Here is a 20,552-nt window from a genome sequence, read left to right as displayed (position 1 = left end):
TCTCCAGACCACACCCCACTTTTTAATTGTGAGACAGAGTCTCACTGCACTGTGAGTTGCCCAGGTTAGGCTCAAACTTGACTGTCCTCCTCCCTCAACTTCCTAGAGTGCTGGGATTGCAGGCATATGCAGATGTACCTTGCTTAGTTACTTTTTGAAGATTAAAAAACAGAAAAAGAAAGCAAAGGTAATACAGATTAATTTGAGGCAGGCTTAGAAGGTATTTTCCTGAAGAATTTAGACTGAACTCTAAATTTTAGTCTAAACTCTAAAGTCTAGTCTAAACTCTAGTTTAGACTAAAGTTTACCAGTATGGAGGGCTTGTACTCTTCTTTGGCAATTGTTGCCTTAGAAAATCAATGAAATGAGTACAGATGCTGAGGACAATAGTATAAGAAACATACAGTTTTCAGACTCCTTCAGTTGTCATCATGAGAAAATGGTAGCCAAGTACATGTGTGTCTCTGTGTATACATCTATAGAACCTTTGCTTCTGAGGGAAAGTTCATTGTTAAGATTTTACAGCATTAAAATTTCTACCCAAATGATGGAATTTAGTCCTTTTACTGTGTTGATTGGTAGCTAATTTTCTAGGGGAAGGTGCTTGTACATGATTTATGTGAACTTCTCTCATTTTAATATCTTATGGTTAATTTACAAGTAAATTTGAGGTTTGTTTCCCTTCTTTCGCATTTACTTCTTAATTAAATATTTAATAAATTTATCACATGGAAAGTAATGCAACCAAAGGGATGCTTTCTGGCCAGATAAAACCACTGGATTATATTGTGACAGTGACTGTTGTTGTTTTTAAGAAAATTTTGTGTAAAATTTTAATGTGCATAATATACTGATAAGAGGAAAATAAAAACAAAACAAAACCAAAGAAAGAATATATCTAACAAGATTATCAGACTATGTGTACTTATCCATAGCAGGTATTCCATTTTCTTTCGAATTAGTTTATCATAAATTACCATAGAAGATGGGAACAGAACTGTTTAAAAACCGCCTAGAGCAATGGGTTATATACAAAACATGTTACTCTGAAACTTTTTAGATTTGTTGACAGCTTTCCTTTTGCTGGGATTTTTTTTAGAACTCGAGAACTAGAAGGGACTTTGCTCAGCAACCTAGAGCTGCACTGTCTAATAGCTACGTGTATTTCTTTAAATTTTAATTAGCATTCAGGAAAATTAAACATTTACTTTCTTGGTTGCATTAGCCATATTTCACATGCTCAGCAGTAGCATGTAGCTAGTGTCTGCTGGATTGAACAAGCATCTGTATAGAACATTTTCATCATGGTAAGTTCTATGACTTATCTGGATCAACTCCATTGTATATTTGACTTTGATCAGAGGTGTGTGTTTAAAATGCTGGTCATTGGGGTTGCCACCTAACTTGAACTTTATTTCTTCATTTTCATTTTCCAGTTTTTGGAGCCCTGAGGGATACAGAAGTTTGATCAATATTGTCTTAACATGCTTCAAATAAACCAGGTGAGTTTGCTTTAAGGCATGTTGTACTTCCATAAATTGTGAAACCTTTTAACTTAGCTCTTTCATTACTGAAACCTGGTCACTGCTTAGTAGACAGATAACATATTATGGAATTTTCATTGGTGACTTCGCATGGCAAGTTGTTAAAGGCAATAGTTGTAGTCCTGCAAGTTGATTTCTGAGTATGCAGAGCCAAAGATTTTTCTGCTCTTCTTGATGTCACATCCCTCCAGGACTTGTCAGAATGCTTATCATGAAGTAGTTTCCATAGCAGGCAATTCTGCAGGCTCAACACATTTCTGTCTAGTGAAGTACATAGTTAGTTGTATTAGTGTGTTAAAATAAGATCATTTTTCTGGGGCGTTGAAAAGGCTAGAAGGACGTGTTCTGCTAAATAAACTACTGTGTAGTGTAATTCCTTCCACTCACTGGGATCAGTATTTTTCTTAAGTCTTGGCATTTCTTCAAGAACATTATACGTTTTATATCTTCTAACAAATAGAACATCATGTTATAAGTGTAGAGTTGCATAATATTTTATTTCTTTTGTTTGCAACGAGAGGGGGCGTAAATTTTTCTGTGATTTGAGAAGCAATCCTGACCCTTTTCTGCCCATATAGTCTCACTCATCTGGCCTAAGAAGTCTCTGGTTCCTGTAGCATTAAATACCATCCCTAAACCAGAGACTTTCAAGTGTGTACCTGGTCTAGGCCTCTATTCTGAGCTTTGATTCTTTTTGCAGCTATCAACTTGATCTCTTAACTTGGATGTCTACACATATCAGACTTGATATGTACCTCAGAAACAACCTGAATGCTTCAGTTCCTCTTTCAGTTCCTAGATTAGATGAGATCATGCTGGCTTCAGGAACTTCCACACAAACTACCTGTACCTGGGATCCCCACCCTACCCTCCTGTTCTAAGGTTCCTTGACTCCAGGCAGAGTATAAGCTCTTCTAGCACCCTGGCCTGTAATTTAGTAGCATGATGACATTTACAGTTACACTAATTTATATGTAAAAAGATATGTGTAATGAAACATGCATATATATACATGCATATATAAAAATATAAATATACATGTATGTGTGTGTGTGATCCTAAGGGTTGAACCCAGAGGTGCTATATCGCCAACCTTTTAAAATTTTTTTAAATAATTTTGAGGTGGGTTAGGCAAAGTACATGCCTGTAATTGCAGCATTTGGGAGGTTGAGGTAGGAGGATCTCTGTGAGTTTTGAGTGCAGCCTGGGCTACCTAGTGAGTTCAAGGCCAGTGTATACTGCAAGGTGAGACCCTGTCTTGAAAAAAAGATTTTGAGATGAGGTTTTGTATTTTGCCCAGGGTAGTCTGGAACTTCGTGGTTCTCTTACTTCAGCAGTCTGAGTAACAGGATTACAGGTGTGCACTACCATGTCTGACCAGATTCTTTTTCCTTGTCATTATTTTCTAAACAGCATAAGGACATAGCATTTATAATACATAACATTTATATTGTTAGGTATTACATGTAGAAATGAAAGTACATGGGGCTGCATGCGTTTTTGTTAGTACTGTTTCATTTTGTATAATCTTGAGCATTTCTAGATTTTTGATGTCTCAGAGGCATCCTGGTACCAAGCCCCCGCTGATACAAAGGGAAGACTGTGTTTTATATCTGTCTTCCTTGCTAGAGGGTATGTTCTGCGAAGACAGTAGCTTTGCTTACTTTTTTACATTCTCAGGACCTAGAATAATGTAAATACAGTGGCACCTTGATTCACGAACTTGAACTTGATTTGTTCTATGACTTTGGAAAACATGACCACCACATTTGTGTTTGTGTGAGGAAGATGGGTGTGTTAATGTTTGTCACTCGGTGTGGCATTTGCAGAAGTTTGCCAAATGCTTCTGTTTGTGAATCTAAATTGTCTGCAAACAAAGCATTTGTGAAATGAGGTACCTCTGTAGTTTTTATGTATTTCCGGATAAATAGATGAATGATACTAGGGTTATCAGTAAAGAGATCTCCCTGTTTTTCAACAGTAACTACATCCGTGTTGTCATTTGTGCTGCTTTATGCCATTAACACAAAATCTCCCATGTGTGAGTTTCTTTGATTTTTCTCCTATATTGGAAAGTTTTCCTGTGCATCATTATTTTTCATCAAAGGTGTTTATTTCTAATAGAGGTCTAAAGGAATCTTTGTGAGTATTCTTCTTAGTGCTTTTCATTCTCTTACAGCCTCTGTCAAATCCCATTGGAAGCATCAGTGGTGCTTGTGAAACTTGTCTTGTAAACTGTTGTAGGTGTGAAGGTGCCCCTACATAATTTTTTGGTTTTTTTGGTACTGGGGATCAAATTCGTGACCTCATGCTTGCTAGGCAGGCGCTTATGCCACTGAGCTAAATCCCAGGCCCCCATAAATAATTTTCGATGAATCCTGCTATTAATGATATGGGAAAATTTAGAATAAATTTGTTTTATATTCTTATATAGACTGGTGGAAATGATCATCTTATGGTAGCCAGTTTCATTGAAAATTTTAGGGTATGGATTAATTCTAACGAGGATTAAGTTGCTACATTATGGATAATATTGAATCAGATATTGCTCACAATTCTTAGGCAGCATTCTGCCTGGTCACAAGCAATTTCCTGGACGTTGACTAGAAGTTATACAAAATGTCTGATGATATACATACTTGGCTTTTATTTTATTTGTTTTTTTGTGAGACAGGCTTGCCCTGTGTAGTACAAGTGGCCTTATATTCAATTATGTAGCACAAGCTGGCCTCAAACTCACAGTGATCTTCTGCCTCAGCTTTCTGAGTGCTGGGATTGCAGGCGGGTACCACCATGCTCAACATTTGGCTTTTAAAATATATACATTCCTAGAATCAATTAAGGGCCTTTTCTTCTTGTTGACTAAGTTTTATTCTCAAAGTATTCAAGTCTTAGGGGGAAAGTTAACATAATTGGCTATATAAAAGGTGCTATATGGACTTTCTTTTTAGCCAAACCTAAATACGAGTTCTTAAACTTATTATTTTTATCTTCTATTACTCTCATAGTGTCTGCTTTCTCATCAGAATGAAGATTCACAAATGATAGTGAAAAAGGATGAAAGAGGATTTAAGCTAATCTTCAACTTGAAACACCTGAGATTTTTGCTGTGTGATTTTTCTTTTTTTTTTTTTTTTGTCTTTTTCATTTTTATCGGTACTGGGGATCGAACTCACGACCGCCTGCTTGCAAGGCAGGTGCTTATGCCGCTGAGCTAAATCCCCAGCCCCGCTGTGTGATTTTTCAACACTGTCTCTAGGACTTGTTCTAACTTTTTATTTGGGAGGTCTTGTTTTCTTATAATGTGTGAATAACTATATATTTTTCTTGTCCTAACAGAGTCTTATGTATTCCTAAAATCTAATTTAAAAAATAGATCATTCCAAGACACTAGATTATACTAAGATACTGGACTATACTAACTTGGTTGATATTTTACTGGATATTAACCTGACATTGTTATTGTGTGATATGGGACTGTTTAATGTTTGGTTATGATAAAGATACTTTATTACTTTGAATTGTGATCCTCAGTTTTACTTTTGTTCTTTTAAAGAATGTGTCTTATCCACTAAAACTCATGCTTACTGTAGAAAAATTGGGAGGTCTAGATAAGCAAAAAGAAAAAAAGAATAACTAAAAGTTTCAGTAGTCTTTGACAGAATTAATCACTGCTAAAATTTAGAGATGTATAGTTCTAGATTTTTTTCTATGCAGGTATATTTTTGTGTGAATGTTATTCTTAAAAACTGGGATTATACAATATGTAATATTGTGTAGTGATTTAAAATGTCTTGTTTGGGTATAGTAAAATTTATTTAATCAAGCCCTTATGGTTGAGTACATTTTTATATTGTTGTTAGTACCACAATTTTTACTATACATGTTTTTCCAGTTATTATAACTGATTACTATATGTGAAATACTGGTTATAGGGCTACATGGAATTCAAAGATACTTGATACATAAATGCCAAAAATACAAAATTATACCTACTAGGAGGGAGATGCCTATTTCCTTCTTTTGCTTACAACTTTTCAACCTCTGCCAATTTGTCTGATAAAAAGTAACATTTTGGATTGCATTTTTTTTTTTTTTGGTTCTGGGAATCAACTCAGGACATTGTGCTTGCCAGACAGACACTGTGCTACATCCCTGGCCCCTAAAATGCATCCCTATAATTTGCTATATTTGTGTTTTTTGTTTTGTGAATTTTTTATGTGTCCGAGGTTATCTTCTTTTATTTTAAAATGTTAATAGTTTGGATTATCTATGCACTCTTTTGAGAATTTTTTGAGCTAGTATTTATAAGCATTACTTTAAAAAATTTATTATTCAACAAATTACTAAAGGGAATCTGCTGGTTTCTTGCATACCGTAATAGGTAGGGGTTTGGTATATTTTGGACCTTTTATCCTGATGATTCATTGTAAGTCCCTAGCAAAAGGAAACTCATTTTAACTTAATATTGCAACCAATATACATCAAGGTACATGTGGTATAAAATAATATTTTAAAGACAGTGGCTGATACAGGGCCAGTTTTTTGAGATTGGCTAGTGAGGCTGCCTTGAAAGGTCAGTGTGTCTGAGGAGTTGGAGAAGTCTGCACTGGGCAGTTGCAGCACTGGGAGAGCCCAGCAGCAGAGGTGTGAGACTCTGTAGTTGACTGAAGTTGTTACTGTACCATATAGTGTTACAGTTAAGATGAGGGATGCCCCCCCCCCCAACTCTCATGAGCTCAGACATGGGCTTGGGAATGTGATTGGTCACACAGTGGGACATTGTAGCTCTCTTGCTGATAGGAGGGGTCCTGGTTAGAAGGGGCTCCCTGGGGCCTACCCTGGAAGGGGGGAGGTCTGTATCCTCTCTTCTCTTCTCTCTTCTCTCTCTACTTTTCTCTTCTTTCTCTGCTTTCCGGCCACCATCCTGTGAACAGCTTTCCTCTGCCCAGGTCTTTCTGTTATGCTGTTTCTTCCTTGCAGCTGACTAACCATGGTCTAAAAATGTGAGCCAAGATAAACCTCTTTAAGTTGCGGGTGTTGGTGTTGTGTGTCCTGGGTCTGAGGAAAGTGACTAAGGCAGCACGGTAAAGCCAAGATACAGTGGCTGAGAAACAAAAGACTTAGAATTTAAGGAATAATGATGTATCTCACAGATTTGTTGTGAGGAATAATTGAATTGGCAAAGGCAAAATATTTAACACTGGTCCTGATATTACCTGGTTAATTATACCATTAATCTTGCTTTTCTCTTGCTGCCTGGCTCTGGAGATTGGGGGGAAAGAAAGGCAGAGGACCACACACTGAGGTACTTCACTGAGCATTTGTAGAGGAAGGAGCTACTTGGCTTCAAGTGTTTTTTCTCTTGCCATAGGTGGTAGGAACTTTTTCCTCTTATTTCCCTCTAACTCTTGATTGTGGAGTAGAATCTACAGTCTGCCCCTTCTGCCTTGTAGCCAGAAGATAGTCTATGGTTAGAGGGTAAGAAAAATAATAAATGTGTGGTTAAAATGTATAAAGAGTACTTTTACTTGTTTACATGTATTTATTCTGGAGTTGGTTTGTGATCAAGAGAACATGGCTTGAGTGGTAGATTATTTTGAGGACAGGTTATTCATAAAGTACGTGACAGCTTCTGTCCTTTTTTCTTGCCCCCATCCCTCTTTCCCTGTCTCTTTCCCCCACCCCATCTTTGCCTTGTTTTGATGATTATGAGAGTAGTTAGTTGCCAACACGTGGACAGCTTGATGAGAGGTCCTTAGCATGAGTAATTGAGTCCTTCTGCCAGCAGGCAGCAAGGAACTGAGGTCAACAGCATATGTGTGAGCCTGCGTGGAAGCTCATGTTCTCAACCTTCTCAAGCTTCCAGGCCTGTAATCCAGCCCTGCTGATTTCTTTTCTTTTTCTTTCTTTTTTTTTTTTTTTTTTTTGTCTTTTTCGTTTTTATCGGTACCAGGTATCGAACTCACGACTGCCTGCTTGCAAGGCAGGCGCTTATGCCGCTGAGCTAAATCCCCCAGACCCCCTACTGATTTCTTGACTGCAGCCTCACAAGCAATCCTGAACTAAAACAACACAGCTTTGCTGCTCCCTAATTGCCAACCCTCAGAAACTGGAAAAAAAAAAAACCAAAAAAAACCCCACCTTGTTTTTAAAATCAGTGAAGTTGAGGGTAATTAAACAAGGTTAGAACATTTAAAATATGGGAACACAGTTTTTAGACATTAGATGCCAAGCAACTGTGATTTTTTAGGAAGTGGAAACTAATGCGGGAGAGTGCCTCACCTGTCCCCTCTGCAGAAAAAGCCTAAGCAGCAGTAGTGAACCTGTGGCACCGCAGAGTACCATAGCGGGCTGTTTGTTGTTTTTGAAAGCTCTAAAAGATTCACCTTCACTAGCCTCAGTTTCCTTACTTCAGGAGGAGAAGGAACCAAAACAGTCCAGCAGTCTTGTTGAGACCCTGAGGAAAAGAAAAGAACTTGGGAAGGCCATGGTATGATTAGCATCGCGGGCACAGTCCTGAGGAAGAAAGAGCTGCGGGGTGGGGCAGTGCACACTGAAAAAGGAGAGTGTGTATATAGTCAGATGTCTTTGCTTCCTGGACTTCTGCAGAGAGTTCCCCTTGAGTCTTTGATTTGTAGAGCTTCAAGTTTGTAAATAACTTGTGTTTACATAGCCTATAGTGAAAGGCATTTTAAAAACACAAGGCCTTGGAAAAAGTCACTAGAGGGCCAGGTGTGGTGGTGTACACCTATAATCCCAGCTCTCTGGAGGCTGAGAAAGTAAGATTGCTGCAAGTTTCAGGCCAATGTGGGCGACATAGTGAGTTCAAGGCCAGTTCATGGGGAAACTGTCTCAAAAAACAAAAACAAAACAAAACAAAAAGCCAGCACAGTGCTCAAAGTGATTCAAAGTAAGTTTAAAGTTTAGTGTACACACTAAAATACTGTGTACATAGTGGAGAAATATAACACAATAAGAACCCAACAATGTAGAATTTAGTTATTGTCATCCAGAAAAAAATTGGGCTGAGTGCAGTGGTAGTACATGCCTGTAATCCAGCCATTCAGGAAACTGAGGCAGGAGGATCATTTGAGGCCAGCCTGGGCAACATGGTGAGACCCTATCTCAAAAAATAAAAAGGGTTGGAATATAGCCCTGTGGTAGAATATGCCTGGCTTCAACCCTGCCCCGCCCCACCCTGCCAAGGATCGCCTCACTTGGAATAATGGATAAAACTCGAAGCAGAGGTGATACTCAGCAAAGAGATGGAAGACTTGAATAGTAAACCAGCTAGACCTCATAGACATAATGCAGAACACCCACCAACAGCCAAACACACTTAAGTGAACATACATCATTCTCGTAATATGTGAGACCACAAAATAATTTTCAATAAACAAAATTTGAAATCATACAGATTAGCTTTTCCAACCATAAAGGAATAAGGTTGGAAATCAGTAACAGAGTACTAGAAAGTTTACAAATGCAGTAGTCACCCGTATTTGTGGGGTCTACATCCGTGAATTCAGCCAATCCCAGACTGAAAATATTTATAAAGAAAAGGCATCTGTACTGAACATGTGAAGATTTTTTTCTTCTTCTTCTTCTTATTATTATCATTTGTTTTTTTGAGACAGAGTTCCACTGTGCAGTTCAGGCTGGCCTCAAATTTACTGCAATCCTCCTGCCTCAGGCCTTTGAGTTCTGGGATTATAGGCATATATCATCATGCCCAGCCTTATTATTAATTCTTTAAAAAATGTAATATAACAGATATTTACATACCATCTTTATTTTATTAGATATTGTAAGTAATTTTGTTACTTAAAGAATATGGGAAGATGTTCATAGGTTGTATAAATACTATGCCACTTTGTATAAGGAGTCCTCAGATTTTGATATCCTTGGGGGTGAGGGTTGGGTCTAGTAACCAGTCTCTTACAGATACTAGGAGATGACTATATGTGGAATTATATGTGTTCTTAAAAAGTTAAAGAGAAAAATCAGGGGAAATTAGGAAATGCTTGAAGATGAATGAAAATGAAGACAAATCATTGTGCATGACTTATTTGATGCAGTCAGTGCTCACAGGAGAACAAGTAATGGTAATACCTACATTAAAAGGAAAGATTAACTTTATACCTCAGGGAACCTAGAAAAAGAGTAGCAAATTAAATTCAAAGTTAGCAGGAAAAAAAAAAAAAAAAAAAAGACCAGAGAGGAAATAGAGGAAAGGAAAGCAATACAGACAGACAGTGAAATCAAAGTTCGTTCTTCTCAAAAGATTCACAAAATCAACAAAAGATCAAGCTGTGGCTTGTGCCTATAATCCCAGCACTCTGGGAGGCTTAGGCAGGGAGACTGCAAGTTTAAACCCACCCTGGGCCACTTTGCAGCATAGTGGAAACCTGTCTCACAAATAGAGGGCTGAGGCTGTAGCTCAGTGCAAAGGCCCTGGGTTCAAGTCCTAGTACTTCCCTTCCCAATCAGAATTGAATGTGGAGACAGTACTATTGACCTTCAAGAATGAAAAAAGATTAAAGAAAATATAATGAGCAATTATAAGCAAACAGATTGAATAACAAATTCTCAGAAATACACATAGGCAAATTGACTCAATAAGTAAAAAATTATTTCTTCAGTAAGTTATTCTGGAACAACTAGCGATACATAGGCAGAACAATGAAGTTGGATTCCCAATCCTGAATCACATTAAAAATGAATGTTACCTAAATATGAGAACCAAAACTCTTAGAATGGAGCAATAAAACACAGCCCAAAAAAATAAGCAAAATACTTGAATAAACATTTCTCCAGACAGGATATACAAGCACCCAAAATGTACATGAAAAAAAGTGTTCACACTATTCATGACTAGAGAAATGCAAATGAAAACCACAATGAGATACTGGAATCGGGAGATCAACAACAACAAAAAGATCAACAAAAGCTCGTATTTGTGAGGCTATGGAGAAACTTGTGTTGCTGGTGGGAGTGTTCAGCCACTGTGAAAATGAATTTGTTCCTCAAAGTATAGAATTTACATGTGGCCCAGCAATTCCATTTCTGTGTACAGAATATACTTGAAAGAATTGAAAACAGGCACTGAAACAAATACTTCTATGTGGTATTTGCATTGATGGCACTATTTTCAGCAGACAAGTAATGGAAACCCAAATACCAGTCAGTGTATGAATTAGTAAACAAATTGAAATGTTTACATTCCATAAAATATTTAGCCTTAAAGAGAAATACTGATACATGGGACAATGCAGATGTGTCTTGGAAACATGTTAAATAAAAGAAGTCAGATACGAAATGTTGACCTATGAACGTTTTCTTTTATATGCAGTATCCAGAACATATAGTCCATAGGGATAGAATGCAGATTAGTGGTTTCTGGGCCTAGGAGCAAGGAGGAATGGGGAGCAGCTACTGAATGAGATTGAGACCTTCTGGAATGGTAAAATGTTTTGGAGTGATAAAAATGTTTTGTATTAGATATATAGGTGTTGGTCGAATACTACTGTGAATGTACTACATGCCACTACTGTTTACTTCAAATGGATTAATTTGATGTTCTTTCATTTCACTTGATTAAAAATTGTTTTCAAAGAAGAGTATAAATATGACTCAGCTCAGATAAAACTACTGATTAGAAAGAGAGGACTGATCTGAAAGGCAAAGATGTAAAAAGAGTTGACATTAATATGCTGTTAATGAGCTGAGTTTATGGTACTCCCCTGTAATCTTCGCACTGTGGGAGGCTAAGGTAGCAAATCACAAATTTGAGCTCAGCATGGACATCTGAATGACTTAACAACTTCTTCAAGAAATAACGGCTGCATTTCTTAATAGCAAGTCAGCATAAGCCCCAATAATCCAATCATATTTCATAAACTCCACTTTTGAGTGCCAGAGGCTTTGGGAGGACATCTATATATAAACCATAAAAAAACAGAAACTTATGGATCAGAGAAATTAAATGAATTTGAAGTACAAGGAGCATGAAGCAGACTACCAGGTACATTATAAATTCACATGTTAAATAGAACATTTTTAAATCAGAGAAAAAAATACATGGTCATGTTATGTGTAGAGGATGATAAAGATAGTGTTCTTATCAGAAACAAAGCAAGCAACTAAGCAGTGGAGTAGCATCTGCACAGTACTGCAAGATGAAAAGTATCAGCTGGAATTCTGTATGGGAAAATACATTTCAAAATCAGAAATAAAGACAGTATACACATGGATGTATCAGTGATGCTCCTTGTCTGAAAGAAAAGTCCTGCAGATAGCAGGAAAATAGTACTAGATTGCAAATACAGGTTTCCATAAAAGAAGTGTGTCAGAAATGGCAAGTACGTAAAAGGTTTTTTCCCTTATTAAATGTCCTGAAAAGTTAATTCACTATTTAAAGTAAAAATATTATCAAACTTTTGTGGGGTTTATGAGATACATAAAAGTGAAATGATTGTTCATAGTTTACGACAGGAGGGGATGAAAAGGAAACATGCTAGTTTGTGTCCCAAACATGGGATAGTTTGTGTCCTCTGCTTGAGGTTTTCTGTTTTTTCCCTTTCAGTACTGGGGATGGGACCCAGAGTCACCCTCACAGTGAACACCGAGCTGTCTCTCCAGTCCTTTTCTAAGTTTTGAGACAGTCTCACTAAGCCACTAAATTGTCCAGGCTATTCTTAAATGTATGATCCTCTTGTTTGGACTCCCAGAGTGCTGGGATTATGGTCTATGCTACAAGTTTTGGTTTATGAGGTGGTTTTAATAAAGATGTATGCTAAAGGAGCCACTAAAATAACAGAGATTTATCACTAATAAGCAGGAAAAAAAGAGATAAAGTGGGATCAACAAAATCCAACAGAAACCATGTGAAAATGAAAAAGGAAACAAAGATCAAATAAGACAAACATAAAACATAGCAAGGTGATAGTCTCAAACATAGCCATGTGAATAACCACATGGAAGATGAATAGTCTTAGCATTCCAATTTAAAGCTGAAATTGTCAGATTGTATAAAACGGAAGACCCAACTGTATGCATGCTTACAACAAATTCACAAATAGAATAAAAGTGAAAGACTAGAAAACGACATAAAATGGTAAACTGAAAAGAATGTTGAATTGATACATTAGACTAGGCAAAGTAGGTTTTAAAGCAAAGACTATCACTAGGAAGAAAGTCACTTCATTTATAAAGAAAAATAGGTTAATAGAACTCCAATGTTTATGTATTTAAACTAATAAAAATTCAGAAACTTGAGCCAGAGACATAGCTCAGTGGCACAAATGCTTGTCTGGCAAGTGTGAGGTCATAAATTTGATCCCTGATACAAAAGAAAAGAAAATTTAGAAACTCAAGAAATTCAAGAAATTCTAATCAGATTTTAGTAACCCTTCTCAATAAATAACAAACAAGAAGTCATCAAAGCTTATAGCATACTTCATCTAAGAAGAGCAGAAAACACATTTTTCCATTGTATTTACTAATATAAAATAGTTGCTAGGCCATAAGATAATTCTCAATAAATTCAAACAGTTCCAAATTATAAAAAGAATGTTCGATTATTGGAATCCAATTAGAAGTCATTAGCAGAAAGAACTTTCGAAATGCCTCAAATATTTGGAAATTGAGTTACATACAAGCAGTCTATGGCTAACAAATTCAAGCCCAGTTGGCATCTTTAACAAGACCTTATCCTTTTAAAAAAAGGAATATGTAAAGTATTTTAAGCTGAGTGATAATGACAGTAAAACATAGTAAGAATGCCATAGAAGATGAAGCACTAAAACACTACTCAGGGAACTCTTCTTAGTACTTATACCACTAGACAGTTCTTAGTATTTGTGTCACTAAATGTCTATATCAGAAAAGGGAAAAGATCCAAAGTAAACCATTTCAGTTTCCACCTTAAGAAACCAGAAAAAGATCAGATAAGTCCCAAAGGTTGCAGAAGAAAGTAATCTGAAAGTAGTCAGCAGTACTCACGCCAAAACCTAAACATTGAGCTGCCTTCAAATGTCCTTTGCCACATTAACTGGCCCATTGCTCTTTTTAAAAAATTAAAAAAAAATTTTTTTTGGTCTGTTTTGAGTCAAGGTTTCACTATATGCTTCAGGCTGACTTTAAACTTGTAGCCCAGGCTGGCCTCAAACTCACTGTGATCTTCCTGCCTCTGTCTCCCGAGTGATGGGATTATACATGTGCCCCACCATGCCTGGCTTGGTTCATAGCTCTTAAATTTGGCCTGCTGCAAAATTAAAGGACACTGGTGAAATGTAGACAGTTTTTAGAGTATAACATGCATGATCCCTAGTCTTAACTTGCGAAGGACTTCTTGTTTTCAGCTGAAATCTGAGGAACCTCACCTTTTCTTTCTGCTTATGAGCTTGGACTGGAATTGCCTGTCAAACTGCTTATAACCATCTGTATTTTTTTCCATCCTACTTCCCCAAACTTTCCCCACAAAGCAGTTCCAAAGACTTCTGAACCACATGGTCAGGTCAACCACATGGACAGGTCATGGTCAATCACTGATATGACACTGTATCAGGTACCAGTTTTCTGTATTCATTTTTCATTGCTGGGAGAAAATATCCAGCCCCCACAGTTTAGTTTTTATTTTTTGGTACCGGGGGGTCGAGTTCATGACCTAGCGCTTGCTAGGCATGGGGGTTATTGGCTAAGCTACACCCACAGTTTAAAGGAGGAGAGGTGTACTTTGAGCTGACTCCAAGACTGAAAGGACATTACGGAAAAGCTTGAGGGAGCAAAGGTGCTCAGCCTGTGGCAGCTGGGAAGCAGAGAGAAATGTGGAACAGGGCACCAGGACACACCCGTCCAGGTCACGTCCTCTCCAGATCGCGTCCTCTCCAGATCGCGTCCTCTCCAGATCACGTCCTCAACCGACTAAGCTCTTCCAGCAAAGCTCCACCTTCTAACAGCATGTTTGGCTGTGAACTCATTGATGTGTTAATCCACTGATGAGTATAACACCCCTGTGATGCCATCACTTTTCAGAATCCCCCACCTCTGAATGCATGAGACTTTTTGAGAACATTTTAGATCTTTAAAAAAAAATTTTTTTTTATTTTAAAGAGAATAAAATAAAAAACAGAGCAAAGCAAATCAGAACAATGCAAGCAACACAGCAGTTCACAACCAGACAACAGGACATCAACAGAAGCTACCATAATGTCTCTTTTCTTCGAAATAGTTGGGCATAAGAACCTTTTAGATCTAAGGCATAAAACATTGTATAACAAAAGTCTAATTTATATTTGCACCAGTAAGAGTTTGCACCTGTATCTCCATATCCTTGCCAATATTTACACAAACATCAAAAATGTAACAGTGGTGTACAGTATATTAAAAACCTAGAAGGAAGGAATCTGAAAGTTTTTACTGTAAAGAAATATAAGTGAACTGCATGTGGTGTTACACCTCTGAAATCCCAGCACTCCGGAGACTGAGGCAGGATAGTGAGTTGAGGCCAATCGGGACTATATAATGAGACTCAGTCTCAAAAAACCACAGTGGGGAAAAAGACAAATGTTTGAGGAGATAGCTAGGCTTAGCTTGTATCAGTATTACACAGTGTATTCCTATATTGCAACATCATGTTACTCTATTACAAGCTACAGTGTTACAGTGTCAAATTAATTAAGTCAGTCCTAGGTGGCCTAATAGGGAAAATTATCTCACTGAAATTTGAGCTGTTTAATAAATTTCAAAACATCTTTATTCAGTAAATTATGCAAATTGATTCTATACATTTACCCTTTTTTCTATTGGCTTTTAAAATTTGATCTACATTATTTTCATATTATGTGGATATTAACTATTTGTCCTCATATGTTGCAAGTATTATCCACTAGTTTATAGGTTTTTTTTTTGTGTGTGTGGGATCTGTTTGTTCTTGTGATACCGTGGAATAAATCAGAATCTTTGGATTGAGTTTCTTTTTGAGCCCTTTGTTTTTAATTTCGGGACAGAATCTTGCTAAATTGGCCCGACTGGGATCAAACTTTAGTGATTCTCCTGCCTCAGCCTCCAGAGTTCTGGAATTATAAGTGTGTTCCACCATGCCCGATTTAGAGATAGTTTCTAAAGTATCATCTATTGTGTGTTTTGCTTCCCTGAACTATTCTATTGTTAGGTTTTTAACTGTCAGTTTTTTCTGTAAGGGCTTCAAGGTTTTTTGTCTTATCTAGAAAGACCTTCTGTGGTATGTTATGACAAATATTTGAATTTTCTAGTGCTTTTGTGGTATTTGTATCTTTTTCATTTTAATACTTATGGACTTTACTCCTTTTGTGAGTCAGGAACTTTTTCATAATAGAAAGTCAACTCTAACACAGCAGTTTGTCTGAGTAGCTATTAGTGATTCTGCTTGGACAGCCTTGGGTTAAGGACTAATTTGGAGTTTCCAGGTCAGTTTGAGTTGTAACTGTAGACAGTGACATTTCTCCTACAAGGCAAGAGCATTAAATTCCTTTGCTCTTCTGATATTTGATTCTTTTCACTTTTTTCCTTTTTCTAAATTTTTAATTTACTTGTATTATATGAGTTCCCACTAGCAGCAGAGAAGAAGGGAAAAGGAGCTGGAAAAGGCATAGAACCGGGTCCAAATCGTTTCTGGGACCAGCAGGGAAATGGAGTGTCCTGTGGAGAGATTTTGCTTTGACCGCTAAAGCAGACTATGATTTGTGTTCACAGCAACCGTGGCACAGCTACCTTTTGAATGTTTGCTGCTCTGAATTCTGACTTGCTTTTGCTGTTCTGTTGAATTCTAGTTACATTTTTGTCTTACTGTTTCCTTCCATTTATTCTGTATTCTGCTCATGTTCTACTTATATTTGCCAGAATGTGATGTTTCATGTGCTTTCTTTTTCATCTTTGAGAAGCCTGGTCTATTCTCTCTAGTCTTCTTACCTAGTGCGTCTCTTTTATTTATTTATTTTTGTTGTTGTTTGTTGTTTGTTTTTAACCTAATTACTACCTCTTAAAACCTGTCTTCCCACATCCCTTTGCCTATGAAGGGGTTTATGTGGATTATAATTTATTCTGTTTTTATTTTTATATGTCTGTTAATTCTTTTAGACTGTGAGCTCCTTTGAGGATAGAGGTCTTTGGTTGTTTGTTGAAAACTGTAAGCTACATTATTTTGGGATAGTTTGAAGATTCAAGTCCCAGAAAACCCAACACATTTTGTAAAGATAAAAAAATAGCATTTGTCTAAAAAAAAAAAAGTATGTTTGTTTTTGTTGGACATGCTATTATATTAGTAGTTTTTTTTTTTCCTCAAAGTTTGGTGAGTTACTTGTAAATAAAATAGAATATTTTAACACAGGAAATCTTAAAGTGTAGTTTATATCATGCTTAGGATTTTTTCATTGAAAGCAAATTTCTGGCTTTGTAAATCAGTAGTAAAAAATAATGACTAACATGCTTTTCACAAAATACTAAGAAGTACATTTGTATGAGTAAAATCAACTTCTCCCCAGAAGAATATTTTAATTCAGAATATAGGCACTTAGAAAGCCATAAAAGAAATTTATAGAATGATATTAGTAGATTTATTTGACGATTATGTGTTTTAAGAAATATTCAAAATTAGAATGATAATGGATTCTTAATTATAATTAACTCTATCTTATATTGTCTGATTCAGTTCACACAACTGAAGTGAGATAAAAAGTTATTCCTATTTTACTGTATAGAAAATCAGATTTATCAGTTCTGATCCAAATGTGTGGTGAATGTTTAAGTTTATTACAGTAAAAGGCAGATTGCTATTAATCTTCCCAAAATACTCACCTCTAGTTCAGACACACTCATCTCATCACTTTTGCCACTTTCTGAAGCAGTTCTGGAAATCCTGTTTGGTGAGTGTCTTCATGAGGTGTAGTAAAAAATACGGTGAATGCCACTGCCAGTACCGTCAGCAGGAAGGTGGTCTTGTAAAAAAATTACAGTATGTCCTTATCCACTGTTTTCACCAGCTGTCTGGCTTCTCCAAAGTCAAATGACCATGAAAGGTAAATGTTTTGAATCAATTCAAGACAATAGACATTCACAAAAGAGGACTTTTTAGAGCTGCTGTTCAGAAAGCAGCAAGAATAGTGAAACAAGTGTGTTTGAAGTAATACAGATTATGTGGAGGGAAATAATGACAGCGTGTCTTTTTACTGTAAATTTGTTTTTTCAATTTAAGCATTCACTGTGTTTTTGAACCATACTACATAAATATTTTCTCAAAGTCACATAGATATCAACAAATGACCGATGTGAAAACATCCCCTGAAAAATCATATGGCACTCTGTAAATGGCAGTCTTAGCTGGGTATGGTGGTTTACACATGTAATCCCAGCATTTAGAAAGCTTAGGCAGAAGGATTGCTGAGTTTTAGGCTAGCTTGTTTTCTTTTTCTTTTTCTTTTGGTTTTTGAATATGAAGTCTTGCTGTATTGTCCAGGCTAACCTTAAATTCACTATGTGCCTCAGGCTAGCCTTCAATTCGTGGTGATCCTCCTGCCTCAGCCTTTTGAGTATTGGAGTTACAAGGGTGTACCACCACTAGGCTCGCAATTTTTTAAAGCTAGCTAGCTTGCTTGCTTCATTTTGAAATAGAAGCATTTCATTAATTTGCTCAGCTGGTCTCAAATTGTGATCCTTCTGCCTCAGCTTCCCAATTAGCTGAGGTTACAATTGTGTACAACCATGCCCAATATCTACTCCATTTTTGAAGAGTGCTTTTCCCCAGCATTAGAAAGGGGAAAAAAGCTAATAGTAAATTGTGAAAATTTTAAGTTTACTATAATACTGTTTAATAAAGCCGCATATTGATTATCAAGACTATGTATTTTCTCATGAATATACAAGTATGCCTATAAATGTATCTTAAATATCCTGGAAGAGTATATTGTAAATTCATATACAGTAGTATTAATCTCTGGAAAAGATACAAGGAATTTAACTGAAACTAATTTTTTAAGTTAAAAGACGGGTAATTATGTTATATTAAATAATCTGGATTCAAGCAAACTTGAAAAATGTTAATTAACAATTTCAGTTGTAGGCATTAAGTAGATGGATGTTTATGAAATTATTTTTTTCTACTTTCTTTTAAAATTGTCTTTAAAATACTAAAATAAAAGTTAATTTGTTTAGGGTTTTCAAAATAGTTGAAAGAGCTGGTACTTAAGCCTTTATTCTCAAATCTAGAACTTTTTCTGCTATTATGATGCCTCAAAATGAGAAGAAAAAGAAGGAAAAAAAGACTAAAAAGGATAGACAGAGTTTAGCTTTATAGTACTACAGGTCAAGAGATTTATGTGTTTATGATACATTTTTGGGGGAGGGAAGGAAAATTTATAACCTAAAGTAAAAGTTACAATTTATTTTAGCCTTTAAGTATGCCGTTATTTGTGTGTGCATACCACATCTTAGTTCCTTAAGAGAAATATGTTAATTTATTTTTTGCAGTGTGATACATATTCCTGTTGCATGCAGTGGAAGACATTAGGGGATTTCAGTTTTCTAAATACAAAATTTGTGAAAATAATTAAATGTACAATCTGATTTCAGTCTAAAAAGTCAAAATTAGTGTTGCTTCCATTTTGTGAAGTCATTCTTGACAAAAACTTTACAGCCTTTTTATTTACAGCTTCTCTCCAAGATAAAATGGCAAAACCCAAAGAGAAAACTCCAATGTGTCTGGTAAATGAGTTGGCCCGTTTCAATAGCATCCAACCCCAGTATAAACTTCTGAATGAAAGCGGGCCTGCTCATTCAAAGGTAAGGTTATGAAGCGAGGTGGTGAGACATGCTTATCAAACTATCAGCTGATCATCCCATCACAGGTTAATTGTGCTTTATGTTTTGGAGTGGGGGCTGGTGGATCACTCAGACTTTTAATTCTCTATTAATAACATTTTGAAGTCTGTAAATAATTTTATTGTGGTTTATAAAGCTCTTTCAGGTTCAGTCCCTCCTAAAAACCTTTAGACAACCATTGGAAATTTTTAAATTTCCATTTTTTAAATTAACAAATTCAGGCATAGAAAAGCTAGGTGACTAAATAGCTCACCAGTGGCAATGCCAGCACTTGAATATGTGTTCTTTGACCCTCAGGTACAGTGCTCTTTCCATTAAATCATAGAGCTAAAGTAAAATGGAAACAGAGCAAGTGTTGCAGTGGGTAGCTACTCATACACCTTTCTCAGTGTAATGTTTCTAAGATTCATTATTTATAAAAGTTGGTTATACCAGTATTAATACGTTCTCTTATAGTACTTTTTTAAATGGTAAAACAATTTGCATTTATATGTAGCTACATACACATGTTTACATATATACATGTTAAAAAGAAAACTAGAGCTAGCACATTTATGTTTGAGCTCTTCATTTGTTTGAAAAATATCTTAGTACATAATTTTCCTTGGTATATTTTAAATATTAGATATTATGATAATCAAAACTTGTCTACACAGTGTAGAAGCAGTCAATTCTGTAAATATTTGTTAACCTTCATAAAGCTACTGCCTTCTGGATTATTTTCTATCATCTTCATCAAAGTAAAGAAATTAAGCTGAAACTAAAATCAGTCACTTCTGTTCACCATGAGAGGCTTTCATGACAGCTGTTTAATTTGTCCATATTATTTCTTATTTTTATATTAGCAGAGGGAATAGTGTCCGTGCTGTACCTTTCCACCTCTACTTCCTGCCTCTTACCTCATTCTGCCCTGAATCATGTTGAGCTGTTGGTATTTCTGAGAAAATGAATGTCCTCCTTATGTTCGTATGCCTTCCCTTAAGTTGGGCATCTTTGCCATTGGGAATCTTTGGCCATTATTCATTTTGAACACGTAGCATCTCATTGAATTTCCTATGAAGTTCACTCTGGGAAACCTGTGATTTCTCCCCTGGACCTCTAGCAGGACCTCTCAGTTGTAAGTGTTACTGAATTGTAGTAAAACGATGTATG

The 20,552-nt window shown here is 36.3% G+C and overlaps 2 protein-coding genes across 10 annotated transcripts in view; both read left to right on the top strand.

Annotated features, from left to right (window-relative positions):
* The window catches only part of Stau2 (staufen double-stranded RNA binding protein 2), a 261,902-nt gene that overhangs the window by 6,373 nt on the left and 234,977 nt on the right, over nt 1-20,552 (top strand). For 2 of the 4 annotated variants that reach the window (XM_013143908.3, XM_063257458.1), the window contains exon 2: nt 1,437-1,502. In XM_013143908.3, the coding sequence (XP_012999362.1) occupies nt 1,485-1,502 (18 nt within the window). In that variant the 5' untranslated portion in view covers nt 1,437-1,484. Of the gene's footprint in view, nt 1-1,436; nt 1,503-19,236; nt 19,362-20,552 lie in introns of those variants that run through there. The other 2 variants (XM_013143909.2, XM_013143906.2) reach the window with 1 other exon arrangement.
* Nucleotides 1-20,552, top strand: part of Ube2w (ubiquitin conjugating enzyme E2 W) — a 170,824-nt gene that overhangs the window by 83,217 nt on the left and 67,055 nt on the right. For 3 of the 6 annotated variants that reach the window (XR_010050183.1, XM_063257461.1, XM_063257459.1), the window contains one exon: nt 1,437-1,502. Coding sequence is in view for 4 of the 6 variants with exons in the window: in XM_063257461.1 (XP_063113531.1) it covers nt 1,437-1,468 (32 nt within the window). In the remaining 2 variants the exon portion in view is untranslated. Of the gene's footprint in view, nt 1-1,436; nt 1,503-7,962; nt 19,362-20,552 lie in introns of those variants that run through there. The other 3 variants (XR_010050184.1, XM_063257460.1, XM_063257462.1) reach the window with 3 other exon arrangements.

The sequence above is a fragment of the Cavia porcellus genome, unplaced genomic scaffold, assembly GCF_034190915.1.
Source record: "Cavia porcellus strain 051 isolate PalLab524CR breed Dunkin Hartley unplaced genomic scaffold, mCavPor4.1 scaffold_10, whole genome shotgun sequence".
NCBI classification, from domain to species: domain Eukaryota; kingdom Metazoa; phylum Chordata; class Mammalia; order Rodentia; family Caviidae; genus Cavia; species Cavia porcellus.
This window is presented reverse-complemented; position numbering and strand designations above follow the sequence as displayed.